Source organism: Musa acuminata, chromosome BXJ3-7 (assembly GCF_036884655.1).
Source record: "Musa acuminata AAA Group cultivar baxijiao chromosome BXJ3-7, Cavendish_Baxijiao_AAA, whole genome shotgun sequence".
NCBI classification, from domain to species: domain Eukaryota; kingdom Viridiplantae; phylum Streptophyta; class Magnoliopsida; order Zingiberales; family Musaceae; genus Musa; species Musa acuminata.
In genome coordinates this window covers 278,391-300,322 of record NC_088355.1, presented here as the reverse complement: position 1 = coordinate 300,322, position 21,932 = coordinate 278,391, and the positions used below count along the sequence as shown (strand labels likewise).

General features: G+C 43.3%; 4 protein-coding genes and 1 long non-coding RNA gene across 7 annotated transcripts; 3 read left to right on the top strand and 2 right to left on the bottom strand.

Annotated features, from left to right (window-relative positions):
• The first annotated feature begins 166 nt into the window (after positions 1 to 166).
• LOC135642003 (uncharacterized) lies at positions 167 to 3,151 on the top strand. The gene is made up of 3 exons (XR_010497846.1): positions 167 to 576; positions 2,312 to 2,417; positions 2,986 to 3,151. It is a non-coding gene; the product is annotated as an uncharacterized LOC135642003 (long non-coding RNA).
• Positions 2,734 to 3,603, bottom strand: LOC135642002 (dormancy-associated protein 1-like). Its single transcript, XM_065157743.1, has 3 exons — positions 3,436 to 3,603; positions 3,138 to 3,348; positions 2,734 to 3,038 (listed from the first exon to the last, which is right to left on the bottom strand). Exons 1-3 carry the CDS (start codon positions 3,539 to 3,541, stop codon positions 3,002 to 3,004), a joined length of 354 nt encoding a protein of 117 aa, XP_065013815.1. The 5' UTR covers positions 3,542 to 3,603; the 3' UTR covers positions 2,734 to 3,001.
• Positions 3,604 to 9,108: 5,505 nt separating this feature from the next.
• LOC103991024 (L-ascorbate oxidase homolog) lies at positions 9,109 to 12,753 on the top strand. The gene is made up of 7 exons (XM_009410379.3): positions 9,109 to 9,575; positions 9,678 to 9,787; positions 10,488 to 10,758; positions 10,844 to 11,292; positions 11,387 to 11,752; positions 11,833 to 11,911; positions 12,285 to 12,753. Exons 1-7 carry the CDS (start codon positions 9,435 to 9,437, stop codon positions 12,495 to 12,497), a joined length of 1,629 nt encoding a protein of 542 aa, XP_009408654.1. The 5' UTR covers positions 9,109 to 9,434; the 3' UTR covers positions 12,498 to 12,753.
• A 148-nt stretch (positions 12,754 to 12,901) lies between these two features.
• On the bottom strand, positions 12,902 to 15,227 carry LOC135642646 (transcription factor MYB120-like). Of its 2 annotated transcripts, none has more exons than XM_065158943.1 (3): positions 14,668 to 15,227; positions 13,831 to 14,545; positions 12,902 to 13,337 (listed from the first exon to the last, which is right to left on the bottom strand). In XM_065158943.1, exons 1-3 carry the CDS (start codon positions 14,980 to 14,982, stop codon positions 13,066 to 13,068), a joined length of 1,302 nt encoding a protein of 433 aa, XP_065015015.1. In that variant the 5' UTR covers positions 14,983 to 15,227; the 3' UTR covers positions 12,902 to 13,065. The 2 variants fall into 2 exon arrangements, with proteins under 2 accessions (XP_065015015.1, XP_065015016.1); XM_065158944.1 differs by having other exon boundaries at positions 12,902 to 13,334.
• Positions 15,228 to 16,555: 1,328 nt separating this feature from the next.
• Positions 16,556 to 21,114, top strand: LOC108951154 (arogenate dehydratase 5, chloroplastic-like). 2 transcript variants are annotated; one of them, XM_065158173.1, is made up of 8 exons: positions 16,556 to 17,067; positions 18,586 to 18,650; positions 18,752 to 19,118; positions 19,196 to 19,276; positions 19,353 to 19,440; positions 20,309 to 20,386; positions 20,468 to 20,558; positions 20,653 to 21,114. In XM_065158173.1, the coding sequence occupies exons 1-3, from the start codon at positions 16,758 to 16,760 to the stop codon at positions 18,863 to 18,865; spliced, it is 489 nt and encodes a 162-aa protein (XP_065014245.1). In that variant the 5' UTR covers positions 16,556 to 16,757; the 3' UTR covers positions 18,866 to 19,118; positions 19,196 to 19,276; positions 19,353 to 19,440; positions 20,309 to 20,386; positions 20,468 to 20,558; positions 20,653 to 21,114. The 2 variants fall into 2 exon arrangements, with proteins under 2 accessions (XP_065014245.1, XP_065014246.1); XM_065158174.1 differs by having other exon boundaries at positions 19,353 to 20,181.
• The last annotated feature ends 818 nt before the right edge of the window (positions 21,115 to 21,932 follow it).

The following is a 21,932-nucleotide window of genomic DNA, read 5'->3' as shown; positions in this document are numbered from 1 at the left end:
TTTCATATGACAAAGTCTAGTTCTTTGAAACTATTCAATTTATGTCCTTCGTGCTGAGGAAGTCGATAATGATGTTGGACATTGTGAGGTTGCTCCATCTCCTCCTGACTCATGCAACATTGTTCCACAGGGAGGATGCTCCTGATGATGACAGGTTAGTGTAATCTCTTGAGACAAATCTCGTACTTGTCGTCAATAGAATGCTCGTGGCCGAGTTGTCTAGTGTTTCTGGCTTCGTGACAGGAGGGAGTCTCAAATTGCCTTTCTGACGTTCTATCATCGATTGCCTTTTTGGAACCTGAGTTCGAAAATTAAACAATCCACCAAATGGCTTCATTGTGTTTTCTAACCTTTGTGTGCAGGGAAGAATCGAGTGAGCAAATGCTGCTGCGTTCCACGACTTAATCTACGACTTCGTGCCTTCGATCGCCCGCACCCCTATAAATAGGTAACAGTCGTCCAGTCATTTGGTTGTGCCAACTTCCCCCTGCCTCTTGTGGCGACGGTCGACAACTTTGGAATTCGCTGCGGGCTTCGCCATCGTCATTACCTTTCCATGCCTTCGACACCGTCGAGGTCCGTCTTCGTCTTCATTTATCTCTCCCAGTCTTTAATCCATCGTACTAATTCTTTAGGGTTTCTTTCTTCTTTTGTTTTGGTCGGTGGCTCCGATTCTATCCTTCGAATAACTGATTGTGTTATTTGAGTTTATTGGAGTGCTTTTCGGGTCCTGTAAAAATCCTGGAAACGGAAGAAAGAAAAGGAATTTAGTTGTTTGGTTGGCTGTGTTTGGGGCTTTGAAATTGATGTTTCTGGACCAAAAACAAGAATTCCAAAGGGTCCGAGGTCAGAAATGGAATTGGGGGGTCATTAACCCATGCAACGCTTTGACATGCCTGAAATCAATCCTTCTGCTCTATTGGCTTCTTTTCTAGTTGATTTAGGAAAAATGTTTTCGAGATGCCAAGGATTGACTATTAATCCCTTGAAGTTTATAATATTCATATTTTCCGTTCTAAATCCTAGTTTAACACGCATATGTATAACCCCTGATTCTTAAGGGTTGAAAGTCCAATTATTATTGGTATCCTTCAAAAATATGAATATGCATATATATGTATCCCTTCTTGCAGTATTATTTTCATATTTACCCCTCTAAATTTAAGTTTTGGAAATGAGTAGTTGAGCAATTGGTAAAAGTGTCAGTGGAATTCAAGTTATTTAAAATTTTAATTATTTTTTCCAAACTCATGGTTACATACATGGTGGTAAACTTTAGTTTATTAGATTGATGATAATGGGGCTGATATGTATGAAAAATTTAAATATCTATCTTAAGGGAATTTGAAAAAGTTTTATAGCATCATTGCAGTGTATGCCATATTGGAATTTGGAAACGAAGTATTCTTTATCCTTCAAAGATTTCAGATGTTAGAAACTTCAGTTAAGAACGTCGGTGCCCACATTGATTTGAAAAAGGAGATCCTGTAAATTAAAGACCTTCATAGTTTGTTGCTAAAACATAGTCAGCATGTTGTGAGAATTTAATGTTTATAATTTGCTCATGAACAGTGGGGTCTGCAAACACTGTGCACACAAAGAGGTGATTAACAAGAGTATTCTCGTCGTGAAATGATGAATCATTGCTTGTGCACCATCGGTTATTTTAGTGGAAATGATGAATCCAATCAGATAGAATTGTTCTTGATGTGATATGGTTTGATGGAAGCTTTTGTCAGAACAAAAATTGTTCTGATTGAAAATGATGCAAAATTATTGAAGTTCTGATAGTTTGAGGGGCTGACAGATTGAAGAGTTCATGCAAGTCTGATTGGAGTAGAAGCTTATCTGAATTTTCTTGATGTTTTTTAGTCAACCTTGTCATTAGTGAAGAACATCCAAAGCAATAGGTGCGATCAACTTCAATAAGCTGTTTCACGTATGAGTTCCATTTAAAATCATACAAGCTTTGGAAATAACTAATACATTATGCTGATAGTTTTAGTTAAACAACTTTTAGTTGCACTTTTTCGAATATGAGGATTTATGTACACACATGTTGCGATTTTTAATGAAACACAAGGCACAAATTTAGTCAATTTGAGGGATGAATGAAACTTTCCTATTAAGTTGTATCAGTAAGAAATTTGAGTATCTCATTGTATCTGTGACCACTTCATGGCATGCCTGATAATTACCAATCTCTTTTACAATTTAATTGTTTTTTCTCATTTATAGTTGGAAATCATATTCAGAACTTTCATGCTTCAACATAAACAGGTAGATGATTATAATAATGATCATGTGACAGGTCAAGTTGCAAGGTCACCACGCAAAAACACAAAAGTCAAGGAATAGGAGGAGGCTTTACAATGCACTAGTCGGATCTTTGATTACTCAAGGAGCATACTTTTAAGGTTAGTCTTTTTTTTTTTTTTTTCTATGGGATATATTAAGATTTTAAGATTATATACATATTTTTTGGCACGCTAAAAATGGTCAATTTTAGTGAGCTTGAACTGCTCCTAATAAGCGCAAACTGATCTTTAGCTTTCATATAACATCACAGTGTGCTGCACACTACACTGCTTATAGAATTAGAACAGTCCATCCTGGCCTGACTTGACTCCTCCTGCCCATCCAGCCTTTTGGGTCCTTGAAGTTCTACCAACTGCAGATTTAGGTACATCCAAAGTTCCCAGGCAGATGAGTTTTCAGGCAGATAAGTTAAAGACGAGCTTTTATTATCATTCTGGAGGGATGGGAAATAATATGGTGACATTGTAGCAGATGATACTTAATTCACGGGAAAGGAACATAAAAGAGGAGGCTCCAAACACCTCTCTCATACGCACGCACACAGTAGCAAGCTAGCTTATTAGGTAGGTAGGTTACCACGAAAACCAGCAAATCCCAAAAGACATTACTCTCTGGGGGTAATTATCTGGTCTTTTTGACCTTCTTCACTTGTCTATCTGTGAACAGCCAAGCTCAGATCAGATCAGCGGTGGGTGCTCTTGGTTTCACCACTATAAAGCCTGCACAAGAGAAACAATGCACGAGGCAGAAGAAACCATGACATGAAAAGGGTGTAATATAATGATGGATATGTATAATGATACGATACAATCTGATACCAGTCATAGACGGTGGGGGAGTTGGGCTTAGGCTTGTCGAACAAGTCAGCGCCGAGGGTCTTGGTGGCGGCGTTGCTGCCGGGGTTGAAGACGCTCCGCCACACGTCGTGGCGCGGGGTGTGGGCGTTGGCGGACGTCGGCGTCACCGGCGTGGTTGGCGTCTGTGGCATCGACATGGACCGCTGGTACATGCCGCCGCTACTCTCCCCTTCTGCGTGGAAACCAAAACGATGTCTTTAGGGAATGCTGCTAACATGAGAGATGGAGATGAGTTCTAATGGGGGTGAACCAGAGAGACCTTTGACGTTCAAGGGCTTGGTGGAGACCTTCCTCAGCTTGCCGAGGCCCCTTTCAGGCGGAGGCCCCGCGAGGACGTCGTCCCACATCTTATCAAGAAGAACCATTGTAGTTCTACCTTCTTCTTTTTTTCGCTTCTTCTCCTCTCTCTCTCTCTCTCTCTCTCTCTCTTGCTTGATGGGGTGATGAAAGGGGTGGGTGCATATTTATAGTATAGACAATCCTCATATGTGCAAGCCACCACTGGGTGATTTCGCCCTTCGCACGTTCCAATAGTGTGAACGGTAGAGGGTGGAGGGATAGGACAGCCACCGCAAAGCGGTTACGAGGTGAAGCCGTCGTCCTAATCCTTAGGTCCGAAAGAGATGGGTTCGGAAGATGTGAGAAGAGCGGAGGTCCGTCAAAATCAACAACATAAAATGCCTTCGCTCCTCCCAACTGTGGCTACCGATGGCGTCGGCTTTTTTATTTCGCTGGTCGACGCGCGTCATGACATGGGGCGAAGAAGGCCGGTGTTTTTGAGTTGGAATGGTGAGACGAGGGTGGTTCCGCTTAAGTTTTGCTTTGCTTGGTCAATTAGAGTTTCGCAAGAGAAACAATCAAGCTCTCAGTTGCACCGGTTCTTGTTAAGGTTGGGCTTGGCCCGGCCCGGCCCGTCCGGGTCCGGGTCCGGGTCCGGCTCAAGAAGGTAAACTAAATTGAAGTCTCGCCACTCCATTTTATCATACCCCTTTTATCATCGGAAACACATCAGATTGTGGGAACAAAGCCCAACAACATTAACATACAAAAGAAAATAAATAAATACATGACACAAAAATAAAATACGATCCTGACGTAGCCCTGCAAAATATTCCTGGATGGGAGAACAAGTGCCTCCGTTCACACACACCACACCACTGCATGTCGGGGTGTTTTCACACTCGCGTTCCTCACCACGCCCGCCCCACTCGCTGCTTGCTTGTGGGCCCGCGCCGCTCGCCACGGCCATTCACTGCAGCTCGCGATCACATCGCGTTCCTCCTCATAGCTCATCATCGCCTGCTCATGGGCCTACATTGCTCGTCGTAGTCGCCTGCCACAACCCATGATCACATCGCTCACTACGGTCCTAGTCGCTCGCGATGGGATTTTTGTGGACGTAGGAACGACGTTTGTGTTGTAATCCGAATCACATTAAATCGTTTGTATTTGTTTTATATTTTTTATTGTCTGATTTTTTTTGTTGATTCGATCTATATCTCGAGACCTCTTAACCTACTAATCCTCCCAACAAAACCTAACCCTACCTCTATACCTAACTTTTTTTTAAAAGGTGATAGACTTTAAACATTCATTAAAAATAAAAATAAAAAGGAGAAAAAATAAAGAGTGAGTTAATAAATAAAATATGTATTGATTTATTTAATATCTTGATATCTCACTCTTGATATGCTTTTCTCTCTCAATATTAGAATTAATAGGGGTCAATCCAAAAGTGAGACTTTAACTGAAATAAAGAATTCTAACTTTAGTAATCTCTTAAATGATTCATTTATCTAAAACTAAATTTTAATCTAATGTCCAACATCCTCCCCTAAATTACCAAATTAATATCGTGAAAGATTTTAAAGCCTATTGAAAATTGTTACGATGGATGACATGCAGTGGTATCGGAAAGTCTGTCCCATACTGTTTAGAATAACCTATCTACGAGTAATTCTGAAACTCTAATTTATCTCAGATTAATTTTGAGCCAATTTCCAAACACAAAATATCAAAATAATTGCATGAAAAAATGTGATTCATTTTAAGATCGTGAAGACACTAAGAGGAGGGAGAGGATGAATTAGTACTTTCGAAAAATTTTGATTTAAAAGTTTTGATCGAAGATAGTGAGAATTAAATCAGTTAGTAATAGCAATGAAAAGCATAAGAAAAAATATAAATCGGATTTATACTAGTTCGGTGGTCCCAATTGAACATCCATTCTCAGTTCCTCTTCTCTCGAGGAACTTCTTTTTAATGGGCGAAGATCAACTATTATTGTTACAATCTTTTTTTCTTTTCACAAGTTTAGGAGAGAATCTATTTTTCTTTGCACGCCTCTTTTACAAAAGATCACATATATCCTTTAGAAAGACTTCTAAACTCAAGGAGAAAGAGACTCAATATTTTTATTCTCAAGAATTCTTATTTCTTTCTTGCTACAATAAGCAAGCATGAGTATGAGTGAGGTATTTATTGGCCTCAAATGGTTTAAAAAATATAACTAAAATTTTAAATCTTTGGGTTTTCGAGGTACTAGCGGCACCACCGCCTGCACTGGGTAGTACCACTACTTGACATAGTCTATGAGATTGTGTTTTAGCGATACCACCACCTGATATTGGGTGGTACCATCGTTGAGTTTTTTCGAAAAAAAATATATTTTGTACTTTCTAACTTACAAGCGGTACCATCGCTTGGCCTGGCGATGCCACCGCCTGGTCCAACCTTAGGTTATTGAATTGGCTTTATAATAGGCCCAATTCAACTTTGATTCAGGCCCAATGAGCTCCCAATCAAGTTGACATGGTTACACTCAAAGCTAACTCAATTAGACACTTAAATTGCTTCGATCAAGACAACGATTACAATCATGAATCCTAGCCCAAACTGCTTGACATAGTTTGGGTTGTGTTCTGGCGATACCATCACCTGACATTGAGTGGTACCACCGCTGACCCTGACGGTACCATCAACGAGTTTTTTCAAAATAGTATATTTTATACTTTTTAGCTTACAAAGCGGTATCATCGTTTGGCCTGGCGATGCTACCGCCTGGCCCAACCTTAGGTGTCTTCCAATAGGCCTAATTCAACTTTTATTCAGGCCAATGAGCTCCTAATTAAGTTAGCATTGTTACACTCGTAGCCAACTCAATTAGATACTTAAACTGCTTCAATCAAGATACAATGATTACAATCATGAATCCTATGTTTTTCGGCATGTCATTAGTTCATCCGGCACTTTGTCTGAACTTTCGACGCATTATCCTTTTATTCGACGTATTGCTTGATCCATTGATATGTTGACGTAACATCTGATTTTCTTGGTACAATAATCAATTCTTTTAATTCGATGCCCGTGACATGATCCACCTTGACCAACGTTTGATTCTCGTGCTTCAATCGATTTATCTTTTCATGATCGAAGTTTATTCTGCGTCATTTTTCTCAAACACTCATTAGAATTATAGAGCTTGTTGTATGGAGTCTCTATATAAAATTTGGATCAAAATAGACAAAATTTAATCGTTGGATCGTCTAATAAAAATCTCAAAACCCTAGCTTCCTCTCTGCTCTCTGCTCTCTCAAAATTTAATCGCTGGATCGTCTAATAAAAATCTTTTTTCACCGTTTGTTCCCACGCCTCTCACGCCACCCACAGCTCTAATAAGTTTTTTTTTAATAGATAAGATTTGGGCTCAACTCGTTCCGTCGAAACCCACCTATAGGCTGGACCAACAAGATGAACCATGGCATGGGCAAGAGCCACCGGACCGACATCATTGTTGCCGTTGTTGACGATGCATGTCATTCGTGGAGACGACGACGACGACGACACAGCAACAGTGTGAACAAGAAAGCCACACCGACAGGGTGTTAAGAGCTGAGCATTTGTTGTGGCTCGAAGCCTTCACGTGCATGCGATGCCATCCTTGCACGATGACGAATTGAATACTCCTTTCCGGCCTCGCTTTTTTTTTTTTTTTTATGGCTGCTGCACATCCCAAGACCCCTCCTCGTTCTTTGTGGCCCTAAAGATCAAAAAAAAAAAGAAAAAGATTAAAGTTGTTTAGCTTTGGGGATCATAGACAAAGAGACTTCAAGGAGAAAAAGGAAATTAGAGCAGTTCTTCTGAAATGAAATCACATGCTAACCGAAAGATTTCTTCGATGTAAGCTTTCGCATGCCGATTGGTAGTTGGCAATGAGACTCCTTGTGCGGTGGTTCACTTTGGACGCTGCTCGATCGCCTTACTGCGATGCCGCGGCACAAAAAGGGCAGCGTGATCACTGGGCATGCTTCTGCTAACTTCAAATCTGATGATGGTAAGAAACAGAAGACGGATGCACTTTTATTGTTTCGGATTCAATGGATTCAGAGACCGACTTAAATGCACTTATAAAACGCCACCGCTGTGTCGGCGTCCGCCGTAGTGCAGTGTAGTGTAGTGTTGAGAAACGAGCATGAAGAGAAATGGACATGGAAAGCGTCCGTCAGTGGCGGGAACCTCTGTCTATTCTATATATTGTGTTGTGCGTACGGCCATCACAAGGGCGTCTAAAATTAAAGCCGGCTGGTGGAGGCTGGGGGGAATCGTGGAGACTCGCCCGTGACACTGCGTCCTCGTGGTGGCGCCCGTCTTCGCTCACCTCACCATGCCTGCCTGCTGAACCCTAGCAACGAGCTAGCTAGCTAGTACATACATAGTATATATATATAGATATACTATAGTATTATCATCAAATTTCTTGAAGAAGAATCATATAGTCTAAACATGGAAAGAAACCTCGAATATTTTGGTTTAATTATTTTATAACTATTGAAATCGATCCTCAGGATTTATTTATATGAGATTCAGTTAAATAGAGAAAAAGAGGTTTTACGTATTATTATTTTTTATTTAATCAAAAATCATGTGTCAGTGAGTTGTTGGATGTATGTTTTAGTATTAGTAAAATGTCTACAGTTGATGATGTTCTCGGGAATTGGACTGGACTCGCTCGTATCCATATCGTCTTCCCGGAATATCCGAACCACTGATCCATTTCTACTCGATCGGTGTCACTTTTCTCCTCGGTTGGGATTTCCTTGGAGAGATGGACAGGCCATTGAGGTGGATGCTTCGACCAAGGAATGGGGCTGGCCGTCCTCAGTTCTGTTGTTGCCATCTCTGTCATCCGCACATGCATGCAAGCTTGTAGATCTGGTGAAGCAGCAGCACATCAATTCACTTGATGCGGACAGACACCCACCCTGCACATGCTCTGCTTCTTCTTCTTCTTCTTCTTCTTCTTCTTCTTCTTCTTTCTGGTCATAGCAGCAACACACGAGTCATTTTCTATTGTGGGTGTTTGGAGCAATGCTGCAAACATCTATCGATGATCACTATCGGTGGGAATCCAACACCGAGCTTAAGATGTGAACTTGGTGCGACTCACTGTCCATCGCAGCTCGGGCAGGAGCGTACACAATGAAGTATTTATTCTTTGAGAAGAAGGGGGACTTCACAAAGCAGACAGCTTATCCAGCATCCCTACGTCAATTTGTAAAGGTATTGTTTTCTCTTTGAATTTTGACTGAGATGGGTAGTTTTCAACTCCGAGAGCTGTCAAATCATACTGTCGATGAGAATTTACTGGACTCATGTTTGAGGTCAAACAAAATATTTTTTGGCACATCCACCAAAATCCTCAACCGGGATTATATGTAGACTAGTAGCAAAATGTCCCAAACTTGGATCTCACAAATTATTGTTAACTGCCTTAGGTATGTGCATAGGTTTTTGTTGAGAGGATGGCATGGGCCAATACATCTGTTAATTGAAGAATCTTTGCCCGATAACACAAACCAATGTATGGAGAAATTATATTTGTATGTTAAGACTTCCTTACCAATACATACTATTTTATGTGCGGGAGCTTTTGTTTTTTGTTCTAGTTCCAGTGATTCTCTCTCTCTCTCTCTCTCTCTCTCTCTCTCTCTCTCTCTCTCTTCAAGCACTAAACAAAAGGAGACACAAACCACTCTACTACTACTACTACTACTACAAGTGCAAGTGCACATTGAGTATCCTCTCTACTGCTCTTTTAGTCTGTCTCCCACTTCTGTAATGTGGCCATAGATAGATCTCCGTTTCTCTTGCTGCCTTTCTCTTTTTTGCCTCCAGGGTTCCCCCCCCCCCTACTTTTTCCTACTGCCACTTAAGCCAGTGTTGAAGGATCCCATTCTTAGGAGCCAACAAGTCTTGAGAATGGGAAGGGCTAGCTCCTTGATTACTTTGTTCTTCTTTCTACATGTTGCTGCTTCTGGTGTTCTTGGGGATAGCCCTTACAGGTTCTTCACTTGGAACATCACCTATGGAGACATCTGGCCCATGGGTGTCAAGCAACAGGTCAGGTCACTCTTCTCTTTAGCTTTTGTTTTCCTTGGCCTCCTTGTAGTTTTTGATCCGGTCTCATACTGATCTCTGTCTGTGGTGGGAACCATGGCGCAGGGAATTCTGATCAACGGACAGTTCCCAGGGCCGCAGATCGAAGCTGTCACCAACGACAATGTCATCGTCAATGTGTTCAACAGCTTGCCTGAACCATTCCTCATCTCCTGGTCACTACTGCTTTCCCTAGCTTCGCTTCCTTCTTCTCCCTTTGCCATGCCCTCCCTCCTCTGTTAGCATGGATTTCTTCTGTATTCGTCTCCTACATTTCGTGCTGCAATCACGCCGACATCCCTAAAAGGAATTCACATCTCAACTCTTTTTGTAGTAAATTAACGGTGTCATGGGAAAAATTAAACCTAAGATTTATCGCAGTAAAAAGGCAAACGGTAGGTGGGCTTTGATGGCGCAGCGCAGGGTGGTGAGGCGGTTGGGTTACGGTCATATTTCCTTGCAAGAGTAATTTTGGTGAAATCAATTAATTGCGTTTCATGCAGCATGAGGTTTGATGTTCGATCATGATTCATTCGTTTCTTTTGGTTGGCTCTACGTTGGTCTCACTGATCTGGTTGAAAACCTCGTCGGTGGAGAAGAGAGAATGGCATCATCATCATCCATGGCTGGTAAAAATTAGTACCCGAGGAGGTGGTGATCTGTGAACGTTACAAATAGTAAAAACAGGTCATTGTAAGTTCAAGAAAGGTTTTCTGATAGGAGGAATGTGAGAGAGAGAGAGAGACAAAGAGAGCTTTTATTAGGTGGATCGAAAGCTTTAGCCTCTTCTCTTGAGAAAGATGAAATGCACGCATCATGCGTGCTCTGATGCTTCGCTCGACAGGCATTTATCCATGAACTCTTTCTTCTTCTCAGGAACGGGATACAGCAGAGGAAGAGCTCATGGCAGGATGGTGTTTACGGCACCAACTGCCCCATCCCACCCGGGAGGAACTTCACGTATGTCATGCAGTTCAAGGACCAGATCGGTAGCTACTTCTACTTCCCCTCCCTTGCATTCCACAAGGCCGCCGGTGGATTCGGTGGCATCAGAGTCCTCAGCCGGCCGTTGATCCCCGTGCCATTCCCTCCTCCTGCCGGAGATTTCACCCTGTTAATTGGCGATTGGTTCAAGGCCAACCACAGTGTAAGCACTCAAACTGCAAACAGTGTTTCATTGCGGCATACTCTTGTGGTAGCAGTACTAACCACGGCATCTTTCTTGTTTGTAGACCCTTAAGTACGTATTAGACAGCGGCAGAGATCTCCCTTTCCCGGATGGGGTTCTGATCAATGGTCGCGGATGGAACGGGAACACCTTCACCGTTCAACAAGGCCGAACGTATCGGTTTCGGATATCGAATGTTGGATTGACGGCATCGTTGAACATAAGAATTCAAGGCCACGCCATGAAATTGGTGGAGGTCGAAGGTTCCCACACTCTACAGAACACCTATTCCTCGCTGGATCTTCATCTCGGCCAGTCCTGCTCGGTTCTGGTCACAGCGGATCAGCCCGCGATGGACTACTACATCGTGGCCTCCACTCGATTCACCAGCAAAGTGCTCAGCACCACGGCCATCCTTCGCTACAGCAACTCCGGCGGAACAACTGCTGGTCCGCCACCAGGAGGACCGACCATTCAGATCGACTGGTCTCTCAATCAGGCGAGATCGATTCGGTATCGTCCTTGCTCATCACCCTCACTTGATTGGTTGCTACTGCAAAATTAATGTATCTGCATATATATATTTTTTTTTGATTGCGGAACGCAGTTGGAATCTGACGGCCAGCGGGCCGAGGCCGAATCCGCAAGGTTCGTACCACTACGGTCTCGTCAACACGACGAGGACGATTAGGCTCGCGAACTCTGCGCCGTTCATCAATGGCAAGCAGCGATACGCTGTCAACAGCGTCTCCTTCATCCCAGCTGATACGCCGCTGAAGGTGGCCGATTTCTACAAGATCCCTGGAGTGTTTTCGCTTGGGAGCATTTCCGACAACCCGACCTTCGGAGGCGGATACCTCCAGACGTCGGTCATGGCGGCTAATTTCCGAGACTACGTCGAGATCGTCTTCGAGAACTACGAGAACACCATGCAGTCATGGCATATCGACGGATACTCCTTCTGGATCGTCGGGTGCGAGAATGTGCATCAAAAGAAGCTTTGCTCTTGCGATTCTTTTCCTCCATCTAATTAATTAATGCCAACAATTACAGAATGGATGGAGGACAATGGTCAGCAGCGAGCAGGAAAAGCTACAATCTGAGAGATGCTGTTGCTCGTTGCACTGTTCAGGTGCGTGTCTCATCTCCCACTCTCGCTCGTTTGCTTTCTCTCCACTGAATCATACAAGGCAGGAGGCAATCCATTAATTATCAAAGGCTTTTTAGGTGGTGGAAGAGGGCATGATTGGTTCACTGTCATCTTTTCTTGTATCCTACTCCACTGCTTCCTCTAAGATCCATCAAGAGCAGTGTAAACATCTAATAACCATAACCGATAGTATGATCTGTGAATCTATCCGAGCGAGCAATAGTAACCTGACCTCCCTTGCCTGAGAAGCATAGCTAACGGCTAAATCTGTCTCACTAGAGCTTTGTTATTTGCAACAGATGACACAGTAAAGCACATCTCTCTCACGTTGCTGCCTGCTTTTGATTGCTTTCAGGTCTACCCCAAGTCTTGGTCTGCCATTTACATGCCTTTGGACAACGTAGGAATGTGGAACGTGAGATCAGAGAACTGGGCTCGTCAATACCTGGGCCAGCAGTTGTATCTCCGTGTGTATTCCCCTGCTAACTCATGGAGGGATGAGAACCCGATTCCGAGGAACGCCCTTCTCTGCGGCCGAGCATCCGGCCGCCGGACCAGGCCGCTGTGATCTCAGTTATTGTCATCGTCACGAGGGGGTGACCCATAGGCCTTGCTAGGAATGAGATCCAGAACAAGCTCTGTTTTCTCCATGTCGCTGATACATTTTGCAGCATTCGTGTTGCTCCGTCCAAATTGCAATCGCTGCTTACCTTTGTATAACTCCCATTTATGATTTAAAACGCTATGTTCAGCTGCTTCGGTGAAATCCAATGTGATCGTCGATAGGTGGCTCGAGATTCAATAAAAGAGAGTTATGCTACCTCTTTTTATGTGCTTGAGATTCAATAAAATTGCTGTAAATGAGCAATTTTTCCTTGATCATACCTACCCAAGAATGAAGATCCCCCTTCTAATGATAACATGGTGATTACAACCTGAGAGTTAACAGAGTACAGTGAAAGAAAAGAACCGTAGAAACATCACTTGCTCTCCGACATAGCCAGCCACTTGATACAAGTTCATACACAGTATGAGAGTCCAGAGCATTTAGTTACAGGTCTCGAAACCCAGTTCCCCGGAAACCCATACAACAGCTTCAAGTAACCTCACTACGAACGCAGATGCTCGTAAGGTCTTCAACATATTCTTGGCAAGTTGTTCCACGGCCATGAACTGATACTCCGGTCATACTCTGCGGGGGCGTCGGAGAGGGATGAAGCCAACCGTTGTATGTCCGTTCCGTCGCTCACCGTCGCTGCCGACTGCCCATTGGAGATCTCTGCGGCGTCGATATTGCACCAGCCAGGGATTTTTGACACCATGGGCTCCGGGATGTTAAGGAGTCCGGGTGTATCGTCTTCCACCGGAATGGCATCGCCCGGAAGTTCACTCTTTATCTTGTTTCCTGCTAAAAGGGCTAGTGATTAGTAACATAAAGATTTTGAGTTTGACCAGCCTAATAGGTAATAAGCAGACCAAAGAGAAGAGCAGAAATTACAGAGAAAATGCAAAGTAAAATTCGAATCCTGTTTTAGCTTTTTGAAATCAGCGTTCGAGATGGAGGAAGAGTAGATATAAAATGAAGAACAAAAATCAGGCAAGCATGGTGAGATATGCTTTGATTGGCGAAAACAAATACAGATTGCATGAGGAAGACTTCATAAATGAGGTTAGAAGAAAAAGGTATCACGACGAGAGACAAGTCGAAGCATTACTCTTCGAGTTTCATTTTTCTTGCACTGCGATTACCACGACATGCATAGATCGTGTTGATTAAACCAAGTGAGGAGATATGATGAAAACATTAGAACTTAGACGGCTTCCGTCTCCATCAACTATTTTCTTTCACTGCCGGCAACCACATGCAACAGAAACAGGGAGATTACTTCGATGGAACTCACCCATGTCACAGTGCAAACCCTCCAGTTTAGTGGCTGATCCCAGAAAGTAGCCTTGAGAAGTCTCCTCGACCACTTGGCCTTCGCCGTCGCCAAAGATTTGTTCCCATAACGCGCCTTGCTCATCGATAGTCGGCAGCGCCAAGAGCTCCCCTATGTTTATATCCTGGGTGACACGCTCGTCCTGCAGCAACGCCTCCAGAAGCTCGCGGCCGGTGGGGTCGTCGTCGCCTCCGACGAGATCCGGGAACAGTTGGCATGAAGGGAGCTCCATTTTCCCCTGAGGCGGCCATGGCAGGGGCGACAGCAGCTGTGGCGGAGTCGCTTGGGAATGCCCCAGCCTAAGTTGTTGCTTCGGAAACAGAGAAGTCGGATTAGGCGGCGGCGAGGGCGGGAATTTAAAGCCGAGGTGACCAGCGAACTCATTCCGCCGGAGAGGGGACAGAGTGATCCCTGACGGAGGACGAAAACTGTCGTGATTCAGCAATGGAACTGGCCAAAGAGAGGGGAGCTGAGCTTTGTGTTCTGCTGCAAACGACGGAGAAGGCAGCGGCGGCGGCGTCCAGAGCGACGTCGGAGCCTCATGCTTCAGCTGGTAGTGGTCGAATCCGACGCCGTCTTGTAGCTCCGGCGGGTAGATGGGCAGGCCGGCTCGCTGCCGGCGCTTGAGACGGGTGTTCCAGTAGTTCTTGATCTCGTTGTCGGTCCTCCCGGGGAGCTGACGGGATGGAAGAAAAGAAAGAGAGTGAGAGAGACAGAGAGAGAAAGAGATCAAGTTCATGCAGGTGAAGGACAGAGAGGAGAACAGAGAGGAAGGGCGTAGTATCGGAAGAGCAGTACGTGGGCAGCCATGCGCGCCCATTTGTTGCCGAGCTGGGAGTGGAGGCGGAGGATGAGGAGCTCCTCTTCGGGGGAGAAGGAGCCCTTCTTGAGGTTAGGGCGGAGATGGTTGGCCCAGCGGAGTCGGCAGCTCTTGCCGCAGCGAGCCAGGCCGCTGTGCCGCTGCACCGAGTTCCAGTTCCCCTCCCCGTGCCGCCGCACGTGCTCCATCAGGATAGCGTCCTCCGCGGGCGTCCACGGCCCTTTCTTCAGCGCTCCTCTTCCTCCTGCTCCCCCCGCCTTCTTCCCTCCTCCATCTCCTTCTTCGCCCTTCATGGCTTCTTATTCCCCCGCTTAATTCTCTCTGTACTCTGTCAACCTCGGCCTTGTACTCGTTTACATACGGAAAATCAAATATAATAAACTAAGCTAAAAAAGCGAAAGGAGAAGCAAAGCTTTGTATGGATGGGAACTGTAGGATCTCTTTGCAGGCCAAGAATTGCAACTCGTGGGCAAAAAGAAATCTCCTCGTGGAGCTTCTCGATCAATGTGGTGGTTCGCACAATCGAAATATATGGCCTGCTGATCTCCGATCCTTGTCGCGGGTCGGCGATCAGAGAGGTCAGGGTGGTGGCGCGCGGGGTGAGATGGAACGCGTCGAGGAGGTGGCGAGATTAAAAGGAGAAAGAATTGGGAAAAGGAAATAGGGAGGAGGTGGGGGGGGACTGGGGAGGGTGGTGGTGGGGCCCAGGGGAGCGAGAGTGTGTGGGCCCTCAGTCGATACGATTGTGCAGGGGTTAGGGGGTAAGAGACTTGCAAGTGCCAAAAAAAGCAAAAAAGGGATAGATTTTTATGGCCAATGGAAAAAGACTGGAGTTGTGGCATTAACATATTAGTTTAATTAGGGGATTAATAAGGAGGGAAAGGTTGGGCAAGGAGATCGGTGTGCGTACGCCCGGGTGGCCTCACACGTGGTGCTCCGCCTCCGCCTCCGCCGCCGCCTCGCCGCTGCCAGATGACACGCCTTCCTTTGCATCCTCCCTTTCCCCTCTTCGAGGACACCGCCACCGTTCTGTCTCTCTCTGTCCGTCTCTTAGAGATCATACATACTACGAGGATACTATCGACGATCGGCATCGACCGTAAGCTTCGGAAGGAGCTGCTGCCACTCTTCTTCTTCTTCTTCTTCTCCTCCTCGATCGATTCCTTTCATTTCATGATGAAGCGTCCCGATACGCTGACAGATGATGTTGGAACTCCCTACATTATCGCAATGTCTCTAAAAATTTCCTCGTACGACGTGATCGATGTTGTCCACCGTAACCATCATTAGAGAGAGCCGCTTCTCTTCTCTAACATTGGACACGCTTCGTGAGCATTCCTCCGTATTTAGAATATGTCGAGGCATTACGTGGAAGAACATAGAATTGCATGGGCGATTATTTGCGACTTTGGAGGCGCTTCCATGGAACTTTATGCTTTCTTCCGAGAACAGACGGCTCCCTCACCGACTTCCGCCGCCGCCGCCCTCCGGTTCTTAAGCTTGATATATGGTGATGTGTCCCCTTTTCAATATAAAAAATATCTAATTTTGATAATTAATTATCATAAAATTTTAAAAATAAAAATATAATAATAATAATCCTATAATAATAACAATAATAATAATAATAATAATAATAATAACAATAACAATAATAATAATAATAATAATAATAATAATAAATAAATAAATAAATAAATAATAAATAAATAATAATAATAATAATAATAATAATAATAATAATAATACAAGGCATTTATAACATAGTGATTATAACGGCCGTTGTAACCATCGTAATGGTCATTATTTCATTAAATGGTCACGATAGAACTCGTCACACTGTTTTGGTAAGCCACGTACGTAACCACCACGAAACCCAGCGTGGCCTCCGAGCCGAGACTCGAGCACTACTGGTCTTCGGAGCACTTCCGTCCCTCGTCAAGACGCAATTTTTATTGCGCTCTTGTTTCTTCCCTCTGCTCCCCTCCCCACCCACCTCTCTTGATAACTACGGTCCGCCGTCGAGAAAAAGGTCCCGCTTTTTTTTCTTCATCCTATTGGATCGATAATGCGCTGTTCTGGGCTCCGAGGTTTCCAAGTTGAAGGAGCCGGACATGGCTTCCACGTCCCTGGGGCCGGCGTCGGCTGGTCATGCCGGCTCCCGCCGCCGCCACATGTGCCGTCGAGAGCTCTTCCGGCTGTGGCCGCTCCGGATTGGAGGCGGGAAGGGGTGAGGGGTGGGAGATTGGGTTCTGTCGTTGTCCGTGTGAAACCCGTGGAAGATGAGAACTTGTCGCCGGCGGCGCCTTTGCAGTTGTCGGCGGACCGGGCGGTGGAGGAATCGAGGAAGTCGGGTCGGAATTCGAGCTCGCTTCCTGGTAGGTTCTTCATTCTTTGTTCAGCTGGAAAAATGACCCTTTTCCTTGTGTATCTGCTCCGTTACGGTGTTATACTTCTTTCTTTGTGTTGGTTTCCGCAATCACTGTTTTGCTTTAGTCATGAATTATAAGTCGTTGTGCTTACTAATTAATTTTTCATTGGCTAGTTTAATATGATCAAAGGTTACCATTTTTGGTGAGCCATGTAATTTTTCTGAAGCAGAATATTAATGAACTGATTAGATAGATACTTATAAGAACTTGGATTGATCTCTTGTACCGATACAAAGTTTTGATTTTATATTGCACCGTTGTCTTTCCCTGTATCTGAAAGAATTAGGGGAAAAAAGCACAACCTTTGATGTATGAATTCAGCTGCCAGTAAATTCAGATTAGTCATTTTGCAATATTCTACCACTGTAATACATGAACTTGATTTCTTTTGTTCTTCTCTTGAATCGACTTGTGGAGGATAGGTAGGGCTATGGGTTTTGTGTTTTATAGTCTTAGAATATCTCTAGGAAACAGTTTTCGTGTAGTAACTGGTTAACACAGAATGAAACGCTTTTATCTCTAATTTGTCGAACAAAGATGAGAGATTTTATTCTTTATATTGTCTTTCTTTGTCATAAGATCTCCATTCGTCCACATAAAAAATTGTGGAGGAGTAAACATAGTGCCACTTCTATTTGACCTTTTGGCATTAATGAGCAAGTTAGTAAGAGGTAGGGGAATCAGTTCATGGCCATATGAGATGGTCTTTTGCTCTTAACAAAGGAATTAATGATCCTACAAACACTTAATATGGATTCTGCAAGTGCTGTATATGTTTCCTTTAAGTATATATAATGACTAGATTTATAAGTAGAACTATGAAGAAGTAATAGTAACAATAGATATATATGTCTCTCATACATGCCTTCCCTAACTAGAAAAAGTCTCATAAGTGCTATTTTTCTTGGAAATCTCACATTCTGAAGAGAGTCAACAAGATTAGTATCCAGGATCTAGTTTCATGGTGACCTGAGCATTGGGCGGGCATGAGATGATGAGAATGTCTTTGATCTTGGATTAGCTAGCTGTTATTCAAATGTAATTCTTGCACCACTACCTGCAACTACATGCACAGAGAAGGAAAGAGGAAAAGAAAACATTGCATGACGGATGTTTGGTCTCTTGAAAGGAAAAAGCTATATGAAGGCATGACAGGCGACGTAGGTTAAATTTCCAAGCAATCTCTGCGTGCCAGCAAAGGTGCCACACAAGACAGAATTTTAAGTGGAGTTCGACGGAGATGAAAATGCTACAATTAGCTCGCTTTTGTGACAATGTCATATCACCCATGAGTGCAAAGAGATTGTTTTGGTGACTTGAACCACTGACATTTAGATTGGAGCAACCTCACCATGGTGCCAGAGCTCACCCTCTAACCTGGATAAAATGTCGTATGAGCTTTAATATGGTCTAAATTTATGGCAGTGTATTCTTGGTAGTAAACGATACCTTTTCAATATGCAGAACCATTGTCATTAACTGATCTCTCTGTTTCTGAGCATGGATCTAAAGTACGTGTAGGATATCAGGTATACCCCTTTGGATATAGAATTATATTCTGTTTTCATTCTGAGAATTACGGCTGCTATGATCATGCACAAAATTTATTGCTTTTTGTTTTTCTGAATAGGGTTCACCTGGTGTCTTCAGTGAGGACTCTGTCCTGAAAGCATACCCACAGGGTGAAGCTGTTCCATGTGAACAGTTTGAGGTTGCATTCAAGGTCAATGAGATATCATCTTAGTTGAGCCAAATCAGCCTAAACACCAAAGCATATGATTTTTGAGCATTTACAGGCAGTTGTACTTTCATTAGTTGATAAAGCAGTTCTGCCAATTGAGAATTCAATGGACGGAAGCTATCATCAGAATTATGACTTGCTTCTCTGCCATAATTTGCGCCTTGTTGGTGAGGTGCAGTTGTCCATTAACCACCGTCTTGTAGCTCTGCCAGGCGTGCACAAGCAGCAGTTGAGGCGTGTTTTAAGCCACCCACAGGTCGATTCACATTTCTGTATCCATCTAATTATGGACATTTTATTCTTTTGATTTTTTATCAGTAAGTTCACCTTCAGGCACTTAGCCAATGTGAGATTGCATCGAGCACGTTGGCTGTTGTTCGAGAAAGTGTCGATGACTCTGCTGGTGCCACTCAGGTAGTTCACAAAATTTGCATATCTTCCTTGCAAGCCTTAAAAGTCGATCTTTGACCTTTCAGAGCCTTTTCCACAGTTGATAGGGTTTAAGGGATGCAGGAGCAATTGCAAGTGCCCGGGCTGCAGATATCTATGGGCATAATGTGCTCGAGGAAACTATGCAGGCAATGAACTTTCTCCTATCACTGTTGGTGTGGTAGATCTTGTTTTCATGTGAAGGATGATTTTCTCTAAATTGCAATGCGGTTGTAGTCAGAATAGATTTTTTAATATCTTAATTATATCATTATCACATGAATTCTTTTTTATCCTTGTGTTTGATTGTGAGATTGGGAACATAATGAACCTTTTTTTTTTCCCATTTTGAGTTCCATTGTCACTGGAGCTGCATGCCCTTAGTAAATCATCAGATACCATTATTAAATGCATTAACAATATCTGTTATGTTATTTGCCCCGCTTGATTTGTTTAATGTCTTTTCTATCAAACAACTGCTCCAGTTAGTAATGGCTTCCATTTTCGACAGGATTCTCACGGGTCAGAAAACATGGTGGCTAATCAAATTATAAATAGTTCTGCACTGTGACATTGTTTACATTGATTAAAATGTGCAATGAATGTTTTTAGTAAAAATTACTGCCATATTGTTGAAAACTAGAACATATTTATTCTAATATTTGATGAAATATTTTCTGTAGTTTGCCAAAATACATAACTAAGATATCGTGGTAACTGACTGAATAGGAAGGAATCTCATAGCTTAATTTGGTTCATCTGACATGGTTATATTCCTTGGTAAGGCCTTCAGGTATATTGAATGGTGTACAAATTTTGAGGAAGATGGTGTGCGCATTCATATCAAGGCACACTACTTGTCCAACATATTTCTGTTTTTGACATGCATTGTATGTTCCAGCTCTTGTCGTTGTATCTTTGTAGTTTTTGTACTTTAGTGGAAGTTTAGAATTTTACTTCTTTTTTCTACCTCTTTTCAATACTATGTATTCAGATGTTATCATCTATTAATGACAGGATGTCCCCAAAAATGTTTTGAGATTTCTTGTCCTTGCTCGGGAACCTATAATTCCAAGGATCGATAGAGCCTTCAAGGTATTAAACTGACATGCTACTTTTATTTGGACTCAGTTCTATCAAGAAATGTAAAGGGATTATTGTCACTAATTGTTTCAGACTAGCATAGTATTCACTCTTGAAGAAGGTCCTTGGAGTATTATTCAAAGCACTGGGACTTCTTTCTCTGGGGAAGATAAAATTCACAAAGGTATCTAAATAAAGTTTTTCAGTGTTCAGCCTTTAGCTTAGCAACCATATCATTTCATCAAAATAATATATTTTTTTTTGTTGATGTACTGTAGATCGAGAGCAGGCCCCAAAGGAGTCGCCCTCTTAGGGTTGTTGAGACTCAGCAGACGCATTGCTATTCCTTCGACTATGGTCATAGAGAGAGAGAGAGAGGTTATTAGAACATCTCGGGGCTTTACATTCGTCAGTGTCAACCAATACCAAAATGTTTGTGTTCTTCGGATAGAGAGTGGAAGTGCAATAACTCGTTGATGTAGGACTTGCAAACTTTGATACGTTACTCGCTCTGTTCATCGTGCTCATGTTGAGTCATTATTTTTCAACTATAAACTTTGATACGTTGTTTACTCTCTAACCACTTCGGATAGAGAGAGGCAACCCGCTGTGCATCACCAAACCAAGAAAAAATTCACTTCGAATGCATTATTAGCACTCAGAAACTGTTCAGAGAGAGAGAGAGAGAGAGAGAGAGAGAGAGACTCTGTTGTGCTGCTATCATTCATCAGACTGATTTGAAGATCTCTATCTAATAATTAATTATCTGATCCGCTAACTGGATTGCCTATTTAATGCTTATCATGAATGGGAATCAGTTACATCTGTTTTGTTTTTGTTTTTGCATGTAAATCCTCCACGGCTAAATGTACCAGAAAAAATATTCATTTCATATATATACACAAAAAGAAAGAAAATTCTTGGATCAAGAACAGTTCATTCTTTGGAATACATATTTTCTTTTACAGCTAAAATGACGACTAGATCCTCCGGACAACTTGCTCCAACCCATACGTCACAAGATGCTCAATCAAATCTAAGATTTTTAGGTGGAGACAGCTTAGAAGGTGGCAACTAAAATAACAGAGGCCATGGAAGTCTCACAGCAACCAAAAGCAGAGAGGATGCAAGAGATAAGGACGAAGACACCCCATGTGGTGCCTCTCTCCCCTCCCACGCACGTGGAGGTGCAGGTCCTCTCTCTCTCTCTGTCTCTCTCTCTCTCAGACACACACTCGGCTATGGCTTGAAAGTAGTTTCCAAGGCAAGCAGATAAGTAACTCGTCGCGAGCCCGAGCACACAGAAAAAGAAGAGAAACTACTGTGCAAGTCTATCTATCAATGTTGACCTCCTTGGGATCGGCATCCACAGCTTCATTCACTGCACTCTGGAAGAGCATATCAGATTCGTTTGTTTCATCAAACTCGGAAGGTCTTTTGTTCCTCTGATCGCCAGTTCATGGTGAGCATGGAAGAAAGGCTGGTTCTTCTTCTTCTTCTTCTTCTTCTTCATGGGTGAGGTGGTTGAGAGGTCATCATCGGAAACATGGTCTTTTTG

Bases quoted from the DNA above. Each gene is read 5' to 3' on its own strand.
- LOC135642002 (XM_065157743.1), bottom strand. From the start codon at position 3,541: ATGGTTCTTCTTGATAAGATGTGGGACGACGTCCTCGCGGGGCCTCCG. The intron at 3,349-3,435 runs GTCTCTCTGGTT...GTTTCCACGCAG, and splicing joins CAAGCCCTTGAACGTCAAAG to AAGGGGAGAGTAGCGGCGGC. The intron at 3,039-3,137 runs GTATCAGATTGT...TCTCTTGTGCAG, and splicing joins TCCCCCACCGTCTATGACTG to GCTTTATAGTGGTGAAACCA.
- LOC103991024 (XM_009410379.3), top strand. From the start codon at position 9,435: ATGGGAAGGGCTAGCTCCTTGATTACTTTGTTCTTCTTTCTACATGTT. The intron at 9,576-9,677 runs GTCAGGTCACTC...ACCATGGCGCAG, and splicing joins CCATGGGTGTCAAGCAACAG to GGAATTCTGATCAACGGACA. The intron at 9,788-10,487 runs GTCACTACTGCT...TCTTCTTCTCAG, and splicing joins GAACCATTCCTCATCTCCTG to GAACGGGATACAGCAGAGGA.
- LOC135642646 (XM_065158943.1), bottom strand. From the start codon at position 14,982: ATGAAGGGCGAAGAAGGAGATGGAGGAGGGAAGAAGGCGGGGGGAGCA. The intron at 14,546-14,667 runs GTACTGCTCTTC...CCATCCCGTCAG, and splicing joins GGGCGCGCATGGCTGCCCAC to CTCCCCGGGAGGACCGACAA. The intron at 13,338-13,830 runs GTGAGTTCCATC...TAGCCCTTTTAG, and splicing joins GGGTTTGCACTGTGACATGG to CAGGAAACAAGATAAAGAGT.
- LOC108951154 (XM_065158173.1), top strand. From the start codon at position 16,758: ATGCGCTGTTCTGGGCTCCGAGGTTTCCAAGTTGAAGGAGCCGGACAT. The intron at 17,068-18,585 runs GTAGGTTCTTCA...TTCAATATGCAG, and splicing joins GAATTCGAGCTCGCTTCCTG to AACCATTGTCATTAACTGAT. The intron at 18,651-18,751 runs GTATACCCCTTT...TTTTCTGAATAG, and splicing joins AAGTACGTGTAGGATATCAG to GGTTCACCTGGTGTCTTCAG.